Source organism: Leptonychotes weddellii, chromosome 12 (assembly GCF_054177405.1).
Source record: "Leptonychotes weddellii isolate Sample4059 chromosome 12, ASM5417740v2, whole genome shotgun sequence".
In the NCBI taxonomy this organism is placed as follows: domain Eukaryota; kingdom Metazoa; phylum Chordata; class Mammalia; order Carnivora; family Phocidae; genus Leptonychotes; species Leptonychotes weddellii.
In genome coordinates, this window is record NC_138380.1 from 17,294,948 (window position 1) to 17,314,302 (window position 19,355).

General features: G+C 39.1%; 1 protein-coding gene across 1 annotated transcript in view; it reads right to left on the reverse strand.

The window, feature by feature from the left end:
* The window catches only part of EXOC4 (exocyst complex component 4), a 675,757-nt gene that overhangs the window by 512,726 nt on the left and 143,676 nt on the right, over positions 1 to 19,355 (reverse strand). Inside the window, exons 8-9 of the mRNA XM_081800909.1 lie at positions 7,625 to 7,770; positions 3,123 to 3,211 (exon numbers count right to left, since the gene is read on the reverse strand). Of these exons, the coding sequence (XP_081657035.1) occupies positions 3,123 to 3,211; positions 7,625 to 7,770 (235 nt within the window). The remainder of the gene's footprint in view (positions 1 to 3,122; positions 3,212 to 7,624; positions 7,771 to 19,355) is intronic.

Below are 19,355 nucleotides of genomic sequence, written 5' to 3' on the forward strand. Positions count from 1 at the left end.
GCATGTGATCTGTCAGCTCAGCTAAATTATTTTTTAATGAGTATTATGAACATGATAGGTTTGCTGACTACTTTCTTCCCTGTAACCAGAGATAAATCCTCCTATTTTGCTGAACACTGGTAAGTAAAATATACTATCGCATTTGGTTCCGTATTTCAATTAACTTTCCGAAAAACGAGAAGGTTCCTAGTTAGATTATAGAGATTCTTCAATTAACCACCCTCACAGAATGAACTTCCTCCATAACGTAGTTGGATTTACACATGTCTTTCAATTATATACAGCAGTCCTGTCCTAGGCCAGACAGCTCAGTGGCAACATTCCTACTTAATGAAACTACATATGACTGCAGAGAACAAACACAGATCTACACGCAGCCTCTACTTCTCCCCAACTTAGAAACTAATAGAACCTACAAAGCCAATACTGGCTCTCAGTGACCACATCTCCCTTTGGGGCCCTTCCTATCTCTCCACGGTAAGCCCTCTATCCCATGTTTGATGTCAACTGTCCTCATTTGTTCTGTCGCTGAGTCAGTCAGTATTTATTGAATATTTACCATACCAGGCACTGTGCTAATGATAGGAAATAAAATTGTATTTCTCTCCTGAACTTAGAGTTTCATGGTAGGCTCAAACAAGTGAGCACTGATCTGCAACACAGTGTGGAAAGTGCTCAGAATGGGAATGTTACAGATGCGGTAGGAGAACACCGCAGGGGCCACAATCTGAGAGGGAAAATGGGGGGGAACAGTCACCAGACTAAGTGACAACTAAATTTAAGTTGGAAAGCAGAGTAGGATTTAGCTAAAGGGCAGAGAAGGAGTACAAAAGCTGAAGTGCTAGGACTGAGCAAGAACAACGGGGCTGGAGAAGGAAGACGACATAACGCTTCCTATTCGGTCGGCACTTCTCTAAACACTGCTCATCGCTTACCTCAACATGGCTTTCACAACAACCTCGTGGGGTGGGGTGGGTACTGTTATTTCTGTCTCCATTTAGGGATAAGGAAACCGAGGCACAGAGGTTACAAAACTAGTCAATGGGGAGCTAGATTGTAATCTGGGCCCAGAACCGTCTCCTCTTCATTGCTTTTTTTCAGGCTCTCTCCAGAGATCGTGGACCACCAGGGCCACGGCCGGAAAAGCCATTCTGCATGGCTGAGAGTGCAGAGCACTCGCTATTCTCACTAACAAAAAAGAAGAAAGAGTCTACCACTAGTCGTCTGTCTTGGTTGACTAATTATGCTCAAAGCTGAATGAATGACAGGTTGCACTGCTGTCCTGTTAATTATGTGGTCTACCTTTTCATCTCTACGAGTCAAACAAAAGGCTTCCTTGTGGTGAGGATGTTGATATGAAGGGGGTCTGTGCGTGTGTCAGAGCAGGGGGTATGCAGGAAGTCTCTGCCCTTTCTCCACTCATCTTTGCTGTGAGCCTAAAACGGTGCTAAAGAATTAAGTGTATTTGATGAATAAAAAGTGAAATGATCTAAAAGAAAAAAAGAAAGGCTTGCTTTGTCCCCAATTAAAGGAATTACATGTACTACAAACCAAATGGAGAGAAATTATGGAGGTAAATTTAAAGTTTCTTTAAGTCAATTCTGCAATTAAAGTAAGGATACTGAGTACGGAGGATCGCTCTAGCCCTAAATGATCAGCAACAGCCCCTGAGTGGCAGTTCAGGTATGATCAGTCCTATGGGAATGTGTGCTCTGTTACCACCATTTCCTTCCAAGCTTCTCAGTCCACTCTATACTACCACGAGGCAGCTGCTTGCTAGAGCCTGGGTCACCTTCTGCGTTCCCTCCTTGACTTGTTCCAATCCTAACTACCCCCTGTACCCATGTACTTTGGGACTCCAAGATGCATACTTCATGCTTCCAACAATGTAGAGCAACACTACTACTAAATAAAATGTTGGTAGGCTAATTTCCTTTTCCTTATATCCTCAAATATATTGCTAGACTTTTCATTCTGGTAACTATACCCGCGAGCTGTGGAATTATTGTTGTGATACAGGCATGAGAGAGCAGCTTCTTTGGAAAAATTTACAGGTATTTAGATTAATGATGAAGGTGGAGGTAGAAATGACTAGGTGGTAGTCCTTAAATCAGAAAGGCTGGCTGGTTACTTTATAATGTTTTGAACCATGATAAATCTTGAAAACTAAAATATTTAATTGTGTAGGCTACTCACTGAAAAATATTTCAAGTGCCTCTAAGGCATCTCCCCAAAATGGAAGTGTTCTTATGCATCCCTCATACAGGAAGCCCACAGTTTTAAAATAATTTAAATCATCACTCCCTTCTCTCAACTCCTCGAGCATTTTCATGCACACCATCTTCTTAGTTGTTAGCACTGACTTCCCGATAACATTACTGATATTCATGCCTTACTTTCATAGTTGGATCGTAAGGCTTTTTCTTTCCTTCTACTCAACCTCCATCCCCTCCAATGATGGCAGGCACTTAGCAGGACTTCATAAATCTTTCTTAATTGATTGCATTTACTATGATTAGCATCCTTCTTGTCACAGAAGAAAATGTTACTGGATTTTTAATTTAATTAAATTTGCTTACGATTTATTTTCTCAAGTATTTTCTTCTACAGTTTACAACTCTTTAGTAACCACATATGGGCATCAAATATCCTGTATATCAAAGCTAGCTTGATTACAACATCCCACTTAGAGGCATCTTTCTTCCTTTTAAATAACGACAGAGGCTGCGTTTGCCCTTTTCCCAATCCCACATACTCCTGCTATGTTCCAGAAGGTATGGAAAGCACTAAGTGTAACGGTGACAGCCACAGAAGACTGGCGTTCCCCGAGACTGTGACTGGACTCGTGTCTGCCATGTGTAAGCATGAAGAGACTGGCCTCCTATCTTTTTGCTCTGAGTTCTCATGTGAATGGTAGCAGGTCTATAAACCCTGTGGCCATGGCAATAGTTTTAGCTGTTTGGCAGCAGACGCTGGGAAGTACAGAAGAAACAGATTATCAAGTCTTTAAATCTTTGCTATCTTGAAAGAATCCTGTGAAGGCAAACTGCAAATTCACATGCGCCAAATACTTCAGATCTTCCTCCAGAAACTCATTTTTCCAGAGAAGTTCAATCACCTACCTTGAAGTTCTCCACTGCGACTGTACAGCTCCCGCCTCTGCTCTCGCAAATAGGCACTCATACTGATGGCATGGGAGGAGGACTCAAACCTGAAATGAAATGCAGAATAAACCAAAAGGCAGTCACCCAATAGGCGGTGTCCAGCCATGTATTCCAAAACTATGCCACCCTAGTCTGTGGCGTGCTCCCTAATGTTCCATGACCCAAACATCCTGGCTCTTCCATGACAGGGCCAAAGCAGGCTGCCCCAGACTTGATTTATGAACAATATTCCTGGTTAATGCTCCTCCACAATAGCCTTCGGATCATTTGCTCCTTCTTCATTTCAGCTGACATAACTCTCATCTGTTGCACTTTCTTCTGCCTCCAGACTCTTTGCCAAGATTCCTGCGCACACGCAATAAGGGTATCCTACAGAGTCATTCGAATTGTACAACTATCCAGTTCACGAGGCACCCCAGAAATCCCAGCTCCGCAGGGCGGACATCTTGCTTCTCTAACTCCCCTGGTTAGGGAACTAGCACAGAAGGCATGCTAGCAATGCTGCTGAATACACCAAAGCAGCAAGGCATCTATGGTCTCCCCTTAAAAGTCCTCAAAAGCATTACAATTTCTAAACGGTTTCTGATCTGCCACCTACAACATGAAATACTCTCAAAACTATCAGGCGACAAAGTGTGTGTTCACCCCACCCCAGGAATCGCTTCAGAGGTCAGCAACATGGAGGACAGGCACATGATATAGAACAGGTTTCTAAAGGTGAAAACAAGAACTCAAGAATGAAAAAAACAAAAGAAAATAAATCACAGTCTTAAGAGAAACTTGCAGGGAAGGGCGGCAGGGGGGTCGGGGGGACGGGCCAGGTAAATTGAAGACCATATCAACAGTAAATCCTTTGACGTGTTAAGAAATTCCATTTCAGACCTGTGGTTTTCAAAGTCAGAGGAACAGGCTGACAGGAGGAATCCTCCTAAGAATGATTTCCACTAAGTGGTAAACAGCAACATCACGAAAGAACAACAGTGATAATGCTTAGGTTTCTGGCACCAAAAAAGGAACGCCACCACTTTCTTAATTACGCCTTCTTTCTCCATTCTTTGACAAGGAAGATGAATGTTAGTCAGAGGGAGACACTTGGGTTTCTTGATCCTCTCTCTACCCCCTGCCAAGAACTGAGAGGGCCCTCACAGCCAGAAGGAAGGCAAAGTACGCAGTCCTTCAAAAGCGCCACCTGCCAGTCCAGTGCAGGAAAGAAGCTGCTGACCTCCAAAAAGCATGCTGACAGCTATTGATCAGAAATGGCAAGGGAAAAAGAAAGAAACTCTTGAGCGAAGAATAGAGAGAACTTAAACACACTTAATTAACCTTGGCTAGGGGCAATTAAAGAGAGTAATGAAGTCCTTCACGGGTGTCATAAAAACAGATTACAGCTCACCCAAATCTTAATCCTTTATGACCTGATGTATTTTTGCTACTCAGGAACCCTCTGTATGTTTGCCACAACTCACAGATTGCTATAATTTTACAGTAAAAGAGGCACTAAAGATGATATGGTCTCGCCTCCTTATTTTATAGCTAAAGGCACAGAGGCCCACTATGACAGGAGACCTGCTCTGGTTCACACGGTTCATTAATGGTACAACCAAGACCAGAAGCAGGCAGATCTGTAAGAATGGTCTAATTCTGTGTGGGTGATGAGTTTTTATTACTACGCAGTAATAATAAATGTTTAACAATTACTTCATTTATTCAGTTCTAATAATTTATATGTTTTTCAGGATCACAATTTCAGGAATGGCTAAATGTGGAAAAATGTATATGTGGTCTGAGGTTGAAAGTTAAGGGTGATGGTTGAGAGCATGAAATCTCAACACACTGAAACCTGCTTTCTGCAATACGCCTTGATTTACAACAGTGAGTTGAGCTAGGAAGAGAAAGAGAGAGAGAAGAGAAAGCATGCCAGAGAGCAAGCAAGCAAACAAGCAAGCAAAGCAAAGGCCTAAGTATCAGGCAGCATCTCAGGCCATCTTAGTTAACCACCTTTTTTCTTCCACTATCTTCCCTGTTTGCTGGCAGAGCTCCCATTCTATCTGGGCATTCGGCTTCTTTCCTCCCTCTTCAAACAGCTATGTGCTAAGGAAAGTGGTTCCTCTCTAGCCCAAGACTATCACCAGAGATGACCCCTGACTGTTTTAAGACAATCACTGTGGTCTGCCAGTGACTGGTTTAGGAATGGGCATAAGACCCAATCCTAAAACCTGAGGAAAACTTGCAGAGGGGCTTTGTCACTGGCAGAAAAGATTAATAAATGGATAACAATTATGAATTAAAAAACCAATCTGAAATGATATAGCCATTTTGTAAGACAGTTTGGCAGTGTCTCACAAAGCTAAACATGACCCTACCATATGATGCAGTAATCATTCTCTTAGGTGTTTATTCAAATGAACAGAAAACTTACATCTAAACACCTGCACGTTTACAGCAGTTTTATTCACAATGGCCAGAAACTGGAAGTAACCAAGATGTCTTTCAACAGATGAATGGAAAAAAACCAAGGTACATGCACACAATGGAATATTATTTAACAATACAAAGAGATGAGCTATCAAGCCACAAAAGACATGAAATGCATATTGCTAAGTGAAAGAAGCTCGTCTGAAAAGGCTACATACTGTATGATTCCAACTGTTAGATGTTCTGGAAAAGATAAACTATAGAGGCAGTGATTATCAGGGGCTCCGGGGGTGGGGAAAAGAGGGAAGAATAAGTGGAAAACAGGATGTTGAGGACAGCAAAAATATTCTGTATGATAACGTGATGGTGCATATATGACAGTGAGCATTTACCAAGACGCCCAGAATGTACAACACAAAGAGTGAACTCTAAGGTAAACAATGAATGGACTTTAGTTAATAATGACCAATATCAGTTCATCAGTTGTAACAAATGTACCATACGAACGAACGCAAGGTGTTAACGTAAGTAGAAATTCTGAGGAAGGAGGACATAAGAGATCTCTTTATCTTGCCTGCTTGATTTTTCTGTAAATTGAAAAGTGGTATGAAAAAGAGTCTATTAATTCCCCCCCAAAAAATTTGCAGAAGAATCCCACCCTTTCCTTGGCATCACCACTATACTGGAGTGGGACCGAAGGCAGAGAGATGAAAGGGTTGGGTCCTGGAGGATACTGCAGTCGAATGACGGACTCCTCTATGTTCCTCCTTACTGTGTGAGGTAAGAACCTTCCAATGGGGTCCTATGTTACCTGGGGACTAAAGCATTTTAACTAATAGTGCGTCTACCCTCTGAACAAAATGGTAAAACACATAAAAAAAGAATGCATTCAATACACAGAATGCATTTTATTCTAATGCAGGCACACTCAATCTCCTCTCCTCTAGACCACAAGATGAATGCACTGTTGAAACTTTCCGTAATGACTAAGAACTCTATAAATCTATGATATAAACAAATCTCAAAAATGAATCAGTAAAAGATACTGGAGCTTCAACTATTCAAAAATAACAAATTCAAAATACAGAGACAATACTTCTGTAGTCACTTTATATGCTTAGATTTACAGGTACAACTGCTTAACCAGTTATCTCCCGACTCCTCAGAAGAACACATCGATTGACAAAGACTTAAATCCTGCTTCTACCAGTTGCTAGCTCTGTGAATTTACTTAAGTTACTTAACCTCGCTTGGGTCTCAAGTTTTTATGTGCAAAAAAGGATTAAAAATAAAACCCCGACCCATAAGGTTGTAATGAGTAAATGAGACAATCCATGAAAATGGCTTCATGCTTTCGCTAGTACTTAGAGAGGATTCAGCATTAGCCGCTACTCCTGCTGCCGAAATCAGACATAATCTGAATTAAATTATGTTTGAGGTCATTTTGAGAAACTCATCTCCCCACAGTACCTGGTACTTAGTAAGCACTCAGTGGTAGCTATTGCTGTTGTCACTATTAATGTGAATAATATTAACTGTTAGCTGTTACCAAATGACATACACTTAGGAACATGGCCTGGTGCTGTCAAGTAAGATGGTAATTAGAAAAAAAGAACTTCCAGACTGTTCCTTTATTAAACCAAATAAAATCCAATGCTACTTAGCTAAGGAGATTTGTGTAAACTTCAAGGTTATTTCTTGGCACTTGGGGTTTCTTCAAAAGCTGACATATTTCATTTCATATAGAAGTCCCCAGAAACAACTGGCAAGTTTCATTTCCCTCATTTTATATAAAACACCACAGGAATAAATTCTAAAAATGTTTATTAAAACTCCTAGATAGTCCATTAACTGTAATCCAAAATAGCCACTTCCCCTTCCAGAAAACAAATGTATACAAAATAAAAAATATATTCACTTCCTATAAATTTTTTCAAATCAGCTTTAACTGGGTGAAGTACCGGCTGTCAATAAAGTAGAAAGCCATCCTACTTGGATCAAACACTTCTTGACACCTGCTATCTTACCATCAGGGAGATACTTACTTAAAAAGAGAATTTTTTGGCCTTTGAGGTTTCTTCTTGGCAAAGAAGGCTGCAAAATCTCGTCCAGTGCTGGCATAACTTAGTTGAGCTGATGGTTCAGAGGCCGTACGAGTATTTTTCATATCCAAGTACTCAGTCAACAGCATCTGTACAATCAGATAAGCAGTTTAATACACATATTTATGACATGCTACTAAGAAAAGCAATTTAAAATGATGAAAACCTAATTTTAAAATCTCATCCTTGACATTCAGAAGTATATGAACCTAGGTATTCAGACTTCTAGTTGTAGATCTGAGGAAAGATTCATTAAAGCCAGAAAGTCGTCTAATTGCCATCTATACCTAAAACTAAGACTAGGATGTTATTAGGCATTTGAACTTGGAGGTAAAGGGGAACATCTTTAGTGAGGGTCTGCTATGTGCCAGGTACTGTGCCAAGTGAGTTAATCAACATTTATGACCCTCGGAACTGCCAATTACAGCAACATCAGCAGCAATGCCATAATATTTACTGAGCGCTTACTATGTTGTAGGCAAGGGGCTAATTTAGATGTATTACCTTATTTAAAGCACAACATCTGATCAAATGAATTCTCAGATTACAGATAAGAAAGTGGTTTAGGGATTGAGGAATGAACCCTGGGGGACTCACTCTCGAGCCCATGTCACACCCCTCACTCAATAGTGAAGGGGATTAAGCGACTCTAGCAAACCTGCTAAGAGGTATCATGAGCCACTGCAGGCTAAGAGGTGCTAACCTACAAATGATTTCTAGGGCCACTGCTCATCTTCAAAGCAAGAAAACCAACAGCTTTTTAAATCACTACTGCCAATGGGTAATGCTTATAAAATCGATCCACTTTACAGCCTCAGAGGATGGGGCTTGGGCTAGAATCAGCTGTTGTATTTTTTTTTTTAAAGATTTTATTTATTTACTTATTTAAGGGGGGTGCGCAAGCAGGGGTGGGAGGGGGAGAGGGAGGGAATCTCAGGCAGGCTGAGCTTGGAGCCTGACACAGGGCTTGATCTCATGACCCTGAGATCACGACCTAAGCCAAAATCAACAGTCGGACGTTTAACCGACTGAGCCAGCCAGGCACCCCAACTGTTGTATTTCTAAGACAAGTGCTCTAAAAAGTTCCCACTGTTGTGAAAGAAAGTAGCAGATCTGGAAGAGAAATCACCATGGTTCCTAAGAATATCCAACCTGGGATTAAAGCACATCAATTCATTTCTGTAATCACTTGCCATATTTAAAATTTTAAGATAACCAAGTGTTACAGTACACGTAAGCAAGCAATTCTACCCATGACTGAAATAAAAGCTCTGCAGAGACTCAGGTTTCAGTAACTATTCCTTCCTGTCTGCAGATGTATATTCATTCACTTGCTTATTCATTCAATAAAGTTGTGAGGACCTATTAAACGTTATCATCAAAAAGAATTTATGAAGCACTCTGTGAGCATGATGCTGTCCCAAGTTTTAAAGCCAATTATGTCTGTTATGAGCACATACACATTACTTAATATTTATCAAATATCAGACATGTTTAGAAAACGATCCTAATTCAACCTTCCAATCTATGAAGCTAGAGTGACTATATTTTAAGGATGAAGAAACAGATGTAGAGGTTTAAGAAACTAGCCTATATGCATATGTGGGTACAGGAATTAACGGGAAATCTCTGTACCTTCCCTTCAATTTTGCTGTAAACCTATGTATATGGTCTTAAGAAAAAAAAAATGAAACTAGCCTACGGTCTTATAATTACAGAACAACAGACCAGGATTTCAACCCTGGTGTAGTTGACTCCGGAGCCTGGCTCATGCCCACGACACTCTACTCTTACTGAAAGCATAAAAACTGCCAATGAGAGTGGCTATGGGTGGCAGTAAATGGACTTATTTAATTTTCTGTACAAAGGAAATTTCCCTGGGAAACTATAAAACATATTAACAGATTGGTCAGTGCTTTTTTTTATATATGTTTACGAGGCTACCAGAATATTATTCAGCACAGTGATAAAGTAATATATTGACAAATACTGTCTCTGCTAATACATCATCCAAACTGCCCAAGAGTCAAGGAGAATATTAAATTGGGTCTCAACTTTAGTAACAACTCAACTGAGGGACTTGATGACTTTGTAGATTTGGCACTCAATTACTTGGTAGATCTAGCGCTGATGCTAATAAAGTTTGTGGGAATTTGTGATCAAAAGAAGGCTAGTAAACCAGAACAGAATTTTAAATTGATAGGATCACAGAAAGACGTCTACAAAGGCACTTGTTTCACTGAAGTGTTGGTTTTAACACCAATCAGTATGACAGAAATATGTTTCTACCGAAGTACGAAGATACACTAAACCAGTAATTCTTCTGAGGTACTTCTTGTCCTAGAAATCAATGGATGGTCTTGTACAGTAAAATATTGACTGATCAGGGCCTACCTGACGAGCATCCTAAAACTCAGGTAATTCAACATCACTGTTCTTTTTCTCCGTGTCAGTAAGTCCTCTTAACTATCACCTCTTACTTTGTTATCTATTCTTATATACTTGCTTCTCCCCTTCTTTTGATAAACACATACTATTTCTACCTTCTTAACCAAAATCTTGCTTTGGTCCTCATTCTCTATAATCTCCCTCCTCTTTTGTCCTTAGGTTCCAAACTTACAAAGCAGCCTTCACACGTATTTCTGTTACCATAATGTGGTTTAGTCCCGATTTCTCTCCCAGCTCCAGTTCCAACTATGTGACTGCACGCTTGATATACTCACACATTTCTCTGATAAAATCAACCCTAAATTCTGAGACCTAAATCCTTTTCCCATAAAATGGGTAATTCCTTCTGTCTTCTTTCTGTGAGTGGTTTCTTATTCTTCCTGGCCTCCAGGTTTAAAACTTCAGAACGGTCTTTGGCTACCTTCCCTCACCTTTGTACCGGTGCAGGAATTAGTTCCCCGGGGCATCAGTCACTCTTTCTCAACTATTAGTTTGTCCCTACCCATCCATCTGACAGCCACCAACTTAGTTCAACTCATGCAGTTTCTCTCACGGTCTGCTTCTCGTCTCATCTTCTTCCAGTCCCTCCCATACACCATGAACAGAAGGGTTTTCCTAAAACACTGTTGCCAATGTCATCTTAAGGCTAATTTGTCATCTGCATCAATATGACCTCAGTATCTATTCCTGATCATATCTTAAGTCTTCTCAACATGAACCCAGAACTCAAAGAGAATCAACTACTTACCTCTTCCCTGAACATACATGCCTGGGCCCTCTCATTTTTGGAATGCCTGACCTAGATTACTCTCTTTCCTTGATACCCTAACAAACCCGTCCCAAAAACAGTTCCAATGTTTTCTCTCCAATGACTCCTTCCCAAGACACTCTAGGCCAGCTGTCCCCCTTTCTGAGCTCTACAGTACCCATTTGATGCATCGTTAAACAAGTGTTCATCAAAAACTGCCTGATATGATGACATATCATTTAAGGAAAAGACACCTGACTACCGCAATTTTTATAGTTCTTTACTTCCATCACAGAGCCATGAAACATACCAGAAAATCAAATATATAGAGAGTGAATCACTGAAATTTACAAAATGTGGTAAGAAGCCTTGATGTATATGTTTTTATTTTTTTTTTGCAGCGGCGAGCGGCGCCGCGGCGTCCCACGGGCCACCACCGGGGCACGCATCCCCGGGGCGCAGCCCCGCGCGCGACTCGGCCTCGGCGCGAGCCGCCCCGACAGGGCGTAAGGCCGGGATCGCCGGCGGGGATGTATATGTTTTTAATACACATGTTAGAAATAGTCTCCAAAACAGAATGAGCCCTGTAAATGATTTCTCAGTATAAAAATCATTTATAATACAAGTAAAATTAAAAAGGGATAGCTATGATTTTAATCATAGGCTTTGCCATGTTTGTTTCCTTCACCGTATTCGCCTCTTTTTCCTAATATCATTTACCACCAGCTGGAAAATACTGCATTAAAACAGGTAAAGTTTTATTTTGACACCAAATTATAAAAAGTGCTATTTAAATATCTCAAAGAACAAAAAAGCTCCTTTTTCTAAGATGTTTGAAATTTGTCTGAATTAGGTGAAATCTACTACCAAGTCTTGACACAAACATCAGACACCTGGTATTAAAATATAACCATGTAATTTCTTGGTGATTCCACATCATTGTGGATAATGTACTGCATCTTCTAAATTGTACATAAACATCCTAAACCATTACCTATGAGTTCAAATTTCCATTTTTATGAAAGGAAATAAGCCACACATGTTGTCTTTTGCCTGGGGAAAATCACCCAAGACTGGAATTCTGGCTGAGAGGGTGGAGTTCCATGGTTACAAGCATGGCAACCAGAGTCCACTGTGTAAGGGGTCATTATATATGATAGCAAACATAACTTGCCCATAGAAAACCTACAGAAGATTATCACATATTCTTGCTGACTCTAAATTCCTTCATATCTTTTCTCTTTTTAAATATAGGGAATTCCTGTAATAAAAGTCAAAGTTTGGGGTGCCTGAGTGGCTCAGTTGTTAAGCGTCTGCCTTCGGCTCAGGTCATGATCCCATGGTCCTGGGATCGAGCCCTGCATCAGGCTCCCTGCTCCACGGGAAGCCTGCTTCTCCCTCTCCCACTCCCCCTGCTTGTGTTCCCTCTCTCACTGTCTCTCTCTCTGTCAAATAAATAAATAAAATCTTAAAAACAGTCAAAGTTTATGGGTGTTTTAAGTTCAACTTCAAAGGTATTAATTTATAAAACCAAAGACAAGAATTATGAAAACATGGTTGGAAAGCACCAGGGTATCTATATATCCCAGTGATATTATGATTCACTGTATCTTTTGAGTACCTGGTATGTTAGATGGTTCTGCAGTAGAAGCCAAGAAATATAATGCTTTAAATAAAGAACATACAAATTGGGGTGGTCAGGCATCTCTTCTGCTATAATATTTGATTAGCAGTTGCTAAGATACTAGTCAGAAATCTCATGATGTATAAAGCAGGGCCAAGATTTTGAGATTTAGAACTTGCTTAACATTGGTAACATCATTCTAAATGAACCCCTCAGTTACCATTCAACCTTCTTTATTTAAAATATTGCTTGTGGCTGTTTATGTCATACACCAAGAGTTTCCTTAAATATGGAATTTACCAGCTTACAGTGAACACATCTCCTGTCTTCAGCTCCTACATTAATCTAAGTAGAAACATCCAGATCCTTCTAGGTAGTTAATATGGTAAATCCCTTTCAGTAGCTTCCCAGCTTAGAAAATCCTCACTTCATCTAAAAATTGTTCCCCAACTACACAGTGGACTCTGGTTGCCATGCTTGTAACCATGGAACTCCACCGTCTCAGCCAGAGCCTACTCTACTGGGGAGACAGCCAACCCCCAATAAGGCCATCAGGTTCTCTTTCCCAGGAATGTATTAGTGGGATACAGTCTCTCCTGGTCAATGGAGATGAAGAGATGTAAATTCTTTTTTTTTTTTTTTTAAAGATTTTATTTATTTATTTATTTGAGAGAAAGAGAGAGAGAAACAGCATGAGATGGGAGAGGGTCTGAGGGAGAAGCAGGCTCCCCGCTGAGCCGGGAGCCCGATGTGGGACTCGATCCCAGGACCCCGGGATCATGACCTGAGCCGAAGGCAGTCGCTTAACCAACTGAGCCACCCAGGCACCCGAGATGTAAATTCTTTAGGGCAACCTTCTTGTACTGTGTGGATGAAAAACCAAAGAAAGCCAATCTGCAGAGAGAGAATAAAAGAATGAACTAGATGACCAGATACAGAGAAAGAGAAGACCCACAGAAGAGAGATTTAAAGGTTGCAACCTAAGTTTTCCATATTTTACAGGTCTCAAATCCAGTTGCTAATAACATCTTAAATTTTCTATTCTTTGGTTCCACAATATATCCTTTTGGCCTTTAATACATTTTCCTTATTTTTTCTTAAGATAGCTTGAATGGGTTTTTGTTTCTTCCCCAAGATACCTATGGATAAGTGAATATACACTAACATGTATCTAGTAACATTTATATCACAATTTTTTGCATAACACTGGTATATCATGATAATAAGTGGACAGTTTATACAGATTTCAATCTGTGCATTAAGAAACCAATTCTCCTCACTACTAACTTCAAATATTCCATGATTTTACAGTAAAGCCATACTGTACTTGTCTCACGTGATGAATCTGAACATTAGATTGCTAAAGACAGAAGCAATAATAAGGTGAAAAGAATTCACTATGAACTAAGACTCTACTTCTCTTGAGCAATATCTTGAATGTGCCTATATTAAATACTCTTATTTTCATATCTTACTTTTCAAATGCAGATGTCCAGTTTTTGTTTCAGGCACAGCAAAGTAGCTTCCACTGGACTAACACTTATACCAATAATAATTATAAAAGCTAAAAAGATCAGACCAAAAAAAAAATAATAACTTGAAGGCCATGGAGAAAAACCAAATTAGGCAGAAACTGGTAGCTATGATCCCTGAAAGCAAACTAGTTGAGGTCCTCTGGCTTCCTCCCAGAGGGAACTTCCTACTTTCCATGGAGCAAGGGTAGAATCCAAGCAGAAACTACAGTCTCAGTGGATGGAGGAGACAAGGCTAGGTCCAGGGACACCAGGATGTCCAGAATTTGAGAAGAGAAATCCAAAGAAGGGGGAGAAGCAAATTCAGTGTAATATGCCCCTCAAACTATGTACCTTGTATATATAATCAATATCAATATACCTTGATTCCAGAAAATATTAAAACAGAAACGGAACAATATTTTAAAAATTAGGACCATTTAAAATTACTAAAAACTATCAGATTTCCCCCATGTATGTTGCTAGTGAATGAAATGTTAATGACAAAAAAAAAAAAAACAGAAAAATTTAGTTTTTCAATGTTACATTTTCATTTCCCCGTTGTATAAGGACTAAAATATTCCACAGTAAGGAAACTAAAAGAAAAATAAACAGTCGTTTTGAAAATGGAATGGCTGCCTGCTTAATTATACTCATTATCAACTGTAATTGTGTAATTAAAACCACTATTAGTATGATCTTGTGAATAGTTCCTTAGTGTTTAAAGTAAAACAAACCAAAAAATTCAACGTGCACACATGTGTTTTCTGGTCCTGTACCAAATACCTGATCGGGAAAAACTTAGATCATGTTTAGCTCTCCACCAACCCCAACAGATGTGTTCTTAACAAAGAAAACTCAGTTAATATCTTCCAAAAAGAGTTTTCATTTTTTTAATTAAACATACTATTTAATACCTAAAATATGCAAAGTATTGTGCTGGATATAAAAACAAGACTCAAAAATAAATCCTTCCTTAATAGCAAAACAAATGAATTTTACTATATATGTAAAATTGTTTAAGTGTTAAAATTTTTAAAGAGTTAAAAGCCAAATCAATCAATCAGACCTTCCTGTCATATGCTTATCTACAGACAGATACACACATGAATGACTACAATACAAAGGAAAGTAGTAAGCATCAGGACAAAGAAATTGCTATGAGTACTTATCAAAGGACAAAACTACTCCTAACTGGAACAATGAAACAGGGTTTCAAGATCATGGCACATGCAAGATATAAATAAAATCTTAAAATGTGTAAAAGCCAAAAACCAACATGGTGGAAGGACAGAACAAATCGAGAAATGGTGCTGGGGAAATTCAGAGTATCTTTAGTGAAGAGCAAATAGTTCAGGTAAGAGCAAAATTAATAGAGGTAGACTGGCAAGTTGGTAAATGGACAAACTTCTCAGGACCTTTAACACCAGGCTCAGGCATTGAAGCTAATACAAAATTAGATGGCAATAAAAGGTTGTGAATAGGTCAGTAAAATGGTGATAAATATACTTTAATTAATCTAGCAGCATATGAAATAACAGATTAGAAGGGGATGGGATTTGGGGCAAAATGAATGATTAAAGTAATAATTAATGATTAAGGAAGTAGTTAACACATGAAGAGAAAACCTACCAAAATCATTTAAAAAAAGAAAAAAAAAGGAAAAAGAGAGGTGCTCCTGGGTGGCACAGTCAGTCAGGTGTCCGACTCTTGGTTTTGGCTCAGGCTCAGAGCTCAGCAAGGAGTCTGCTGAAGTTCCTCTCTCTCTCTCTCTCCCTTTGCCCCTCCCCATGCGTGCACGCTCTCTCTCTTTAAATAAATAAATCTTAAAGAACAAGAGAGGTTAACTAAAATAGTGGAAATGGGATTGTACAATTAGGGATACCTCTGAGAGTCAATGCAGAGGGGAAAAAAATGAACAAAATTTAACAACTTATTCTGCAAAGGAAAGAGGGGGAGAAATAAAGAATAACCAAAAGATGCTCATCTGAGGAAGAAAAATCCTATGGTTCCATGAACAATAACCAGGAATGCAGGAAGAGTCTGTTTCGTATAGATAATAAATTTAGTTTGAAATATACTCCCTTGTGAAGCATATGAATATTCATATTCATGTGTACCCTCAAATGCATAACTGTGAAAGGGGAAATAATGCTGATGAAATTTCCATGATTTATACATTAATTAACTTGCATTAGGACTATTAAGTATACTTCTATATGGTCTCTGAAGGACACTTTGAAGAACATATGCTCTTGAATATTTATAATGTGATTTTATCCCATAGTATCTTTTAAAACAGCTTTGTTGAGGTATAGGTACCATGAAATTCACCCATTGTAGTACGGTTTATTGATTTTTAAGTAAATGTATACAGTGTAACCATCACGGCAATCATTCTAGAACACTTCTGACACCTCAAAATTTCCCTTATGACGTTAGCTGCAGCTTTTCCATAGAGCCTTTCATCAGGTTGAGAAAGTTCCTTTCTAGTCCTTGTTTGCTAAAGGTTTTTGTTTTTTAATCATCATTGGATGTCAAGTGCTTTCCTGTGTCTATTGAGATGATTAAGTGGGTTTGGCCCTTTATTCTATCAATAACTGTGTATTATACCCGATTTTTTTTTATAAATCCCACTTAATCATGGTGCATAATACAGTTTTATGTTGACAGATCCAATCTGCTAGTATTTTGCTCTAGAATTTTGCATCTATGTTCATGAGGGATATTGCTCCATACTCTCCTGTGATAGCCTTCCCTTTTTATCAGGCTGGTACTAGCCTCACAGGATGTACTGGAAAATGTTCCTTCATATCTCTGGTTTCTAAACAAGTTTGCAAAGGATTGATATTATTTCTTCTTTGTATGTTTGACAGCACATCGGTGTGGCTTCTGTATCTGTAGGAAACTGGTTTTTCTATCTCCCACACCCCTTCACCCATTTGCCCAGCCCCAAAGCCCCCTCCCCTCTGGCAACCATCAGTCTGCTCTTTGTACCTATGGGTGTTTCTGTTTTTTGTTTTTAGGAAAATTTTTAGGTTAAGGTTAGGGTTAGGGTTAGGGTTAGGGGTTAGGGTTAGGGTTTAGGGTTTAGGGTTTGGGGTTAGGGTTATTACTAATTTGTTGGAGGACAATTCAGATTTTCCACTTCTTGAATCAGTTTTGGTATTTTGTGCCTTTCTAAGATATCTCCATTTCATTTAAGTTGTCTAATTGGTTGGCATAAAGTTGTTCATAATATTCCTGTATAGGCTTTTTTAATTTCTTTAAGGGGTGTGGTAATGTCTCTTCTTTCATTCCTGATTTTAGTATCTTTTTAATTGATCAGTCTAATTAAAGATTTATCAGTTTTGATCTTTTCAAAGAATCTACTTTCGGTTTCATTACTTTTTTCAATTGTTCTTTTGATTTTTACTTCATTGATTTTCACTTTAGTCTTTATCATTTCCTACCTCTGCTTGCTTTGGGTTCTTTTTCTCTCTCTCTCTCTCTTTTTTTTTTAAGCTCTTAGGGTGCAAAGGAACGTGGTTGATTTTCGCCCATGGTATATTTAGAAGTTAGTTGTTTTATTTCGAAGTATTTGATAAGATTCAAATTTTCCTCCTATTGTTTAATTCTGCTGTGGCTAGAGAACATACTTATTCCATGATCTAATGTGTGGTCAAATATGTCACTGTGCAATAATCTCTGTTCCGATGGTGTGGGGTAGAGTGTACCTTATCCATCAGCTTCACTCAAGATGCTTAATCTTGTTCAAGTCTTATGTTTTCTGTCTAGCTGTTCTATTATTATTGAAAAAAGTACTGAAATCTCTAACTTTAACCACTGAATTTTCCACTTCTTTCAGTTTTGCCAGTTTTTCCTCCATATATTTTGGACCCTATAATATTTTGATGGTTATTTTTAACTCACTCAGAGAAAACAGAAGACAAGTAAAAGAAACCATGCCAGGGTAGGACCCAGAAGTGGTCTCAACGCCCCAAGGCACTTCTCTGCCCGCTTCATTCAAACATATTTTAAAGCTCATTCTACCTATTTCTATCACTTTTTCCCTTTTTCTCAAACTTGACTACCAAGCTCCATGATTTTCTTAACACCATTACAAAGTGAAACTTCCGCTACTGGTTAAGCTTTACTTTGTATGAAGACTAAGATGTTTCATCACACTATGTTAATGATCCCTTTTCTCATTACAGGGCCTTTCCCAGTCTCCTCAATTTCAAAGATGTCTCCTCTATTTAACGTTCCTGCTCCTTTGGAAATACTCCATCTCCGTGGTCTCCAAATCTGAATCCCCCTCTCTGACCACAATGTTCTATTTCCTCCCAACTAATACATACCTTTCCCTTCTCAGCTTGGGCTCAAATTTCGGAAAGACTGGTCTGCACATTAGAATTACCTCGAGAAGTACTTTGAAGATTAATGTGCCCGCCCCCTTAGAAACGCAAAATGACAGGGTGACATGGAAATGCAGGGAATGTGTGCTTGAAATTGACTCTACAACTCACTAGCTGTATGACCTTCACAGGTGGCTTCACCAGGCTAAGCCTTGTTTCCCTCATCTGTGAAATAAGGATAACAGAATCTACTCCCTAGAATTAATATGAGAAGGAAAAGAAAAAAATACATAAAATGCTTAACACATAACAGGCTGTTATTATCTCTGGGGATGAGGCTCAGAAGATCTGCTGTGTTGTTTTTTTTTTAATGCAGCCCAAGAGCCATGTAACTAAGACATGATCTCCCTGCGCCTTAAAACTTTGGTTTTCTCAACTGTAAGACAGGAGTAATAATACCACCTGCCCCAAGGAACTAGCGTCAGGATTAAGTGAGTTAATGCTATCAATCTCTTAGAACATCACCTGGAGCACAGCAAACATATTATCAGCATTATTAAATAAACAAAATTATCTCTACATCCTCATCATCTTCCCACTGCTATCACTCTTCTCTTTCTTCTTTCCTCCTCCCCTTCTCTCTATAATAAAACCTCAATGGCTAAGTCTAGGTTTCTGCTAATACTCATTCTCTAAACTTCTAGAACACTTGCACTTCAGTGAGTCTTCTATGTCGTCCAATCCAACTGTTTGCATGATGAATATCCTTACTCTTGTTCTTGTTCTCTTCCATTCTAGTTACTTCTACATTTCAGACGATTCCCAAGTCTCCCTCTACCAGCATACTTTCTCCCAAGTTCTGCAGATGCACTGCCATTGCTTGCAAGAGCGTCTGTCTGGTTTCCACACAATTATTACAATAAGGAGATGAAAAGAGCACAACAGACATGAACAGAGTGCTGAGGCAAGGGGTCAACAAACAGCCTGACCAAACACACTCTTTATC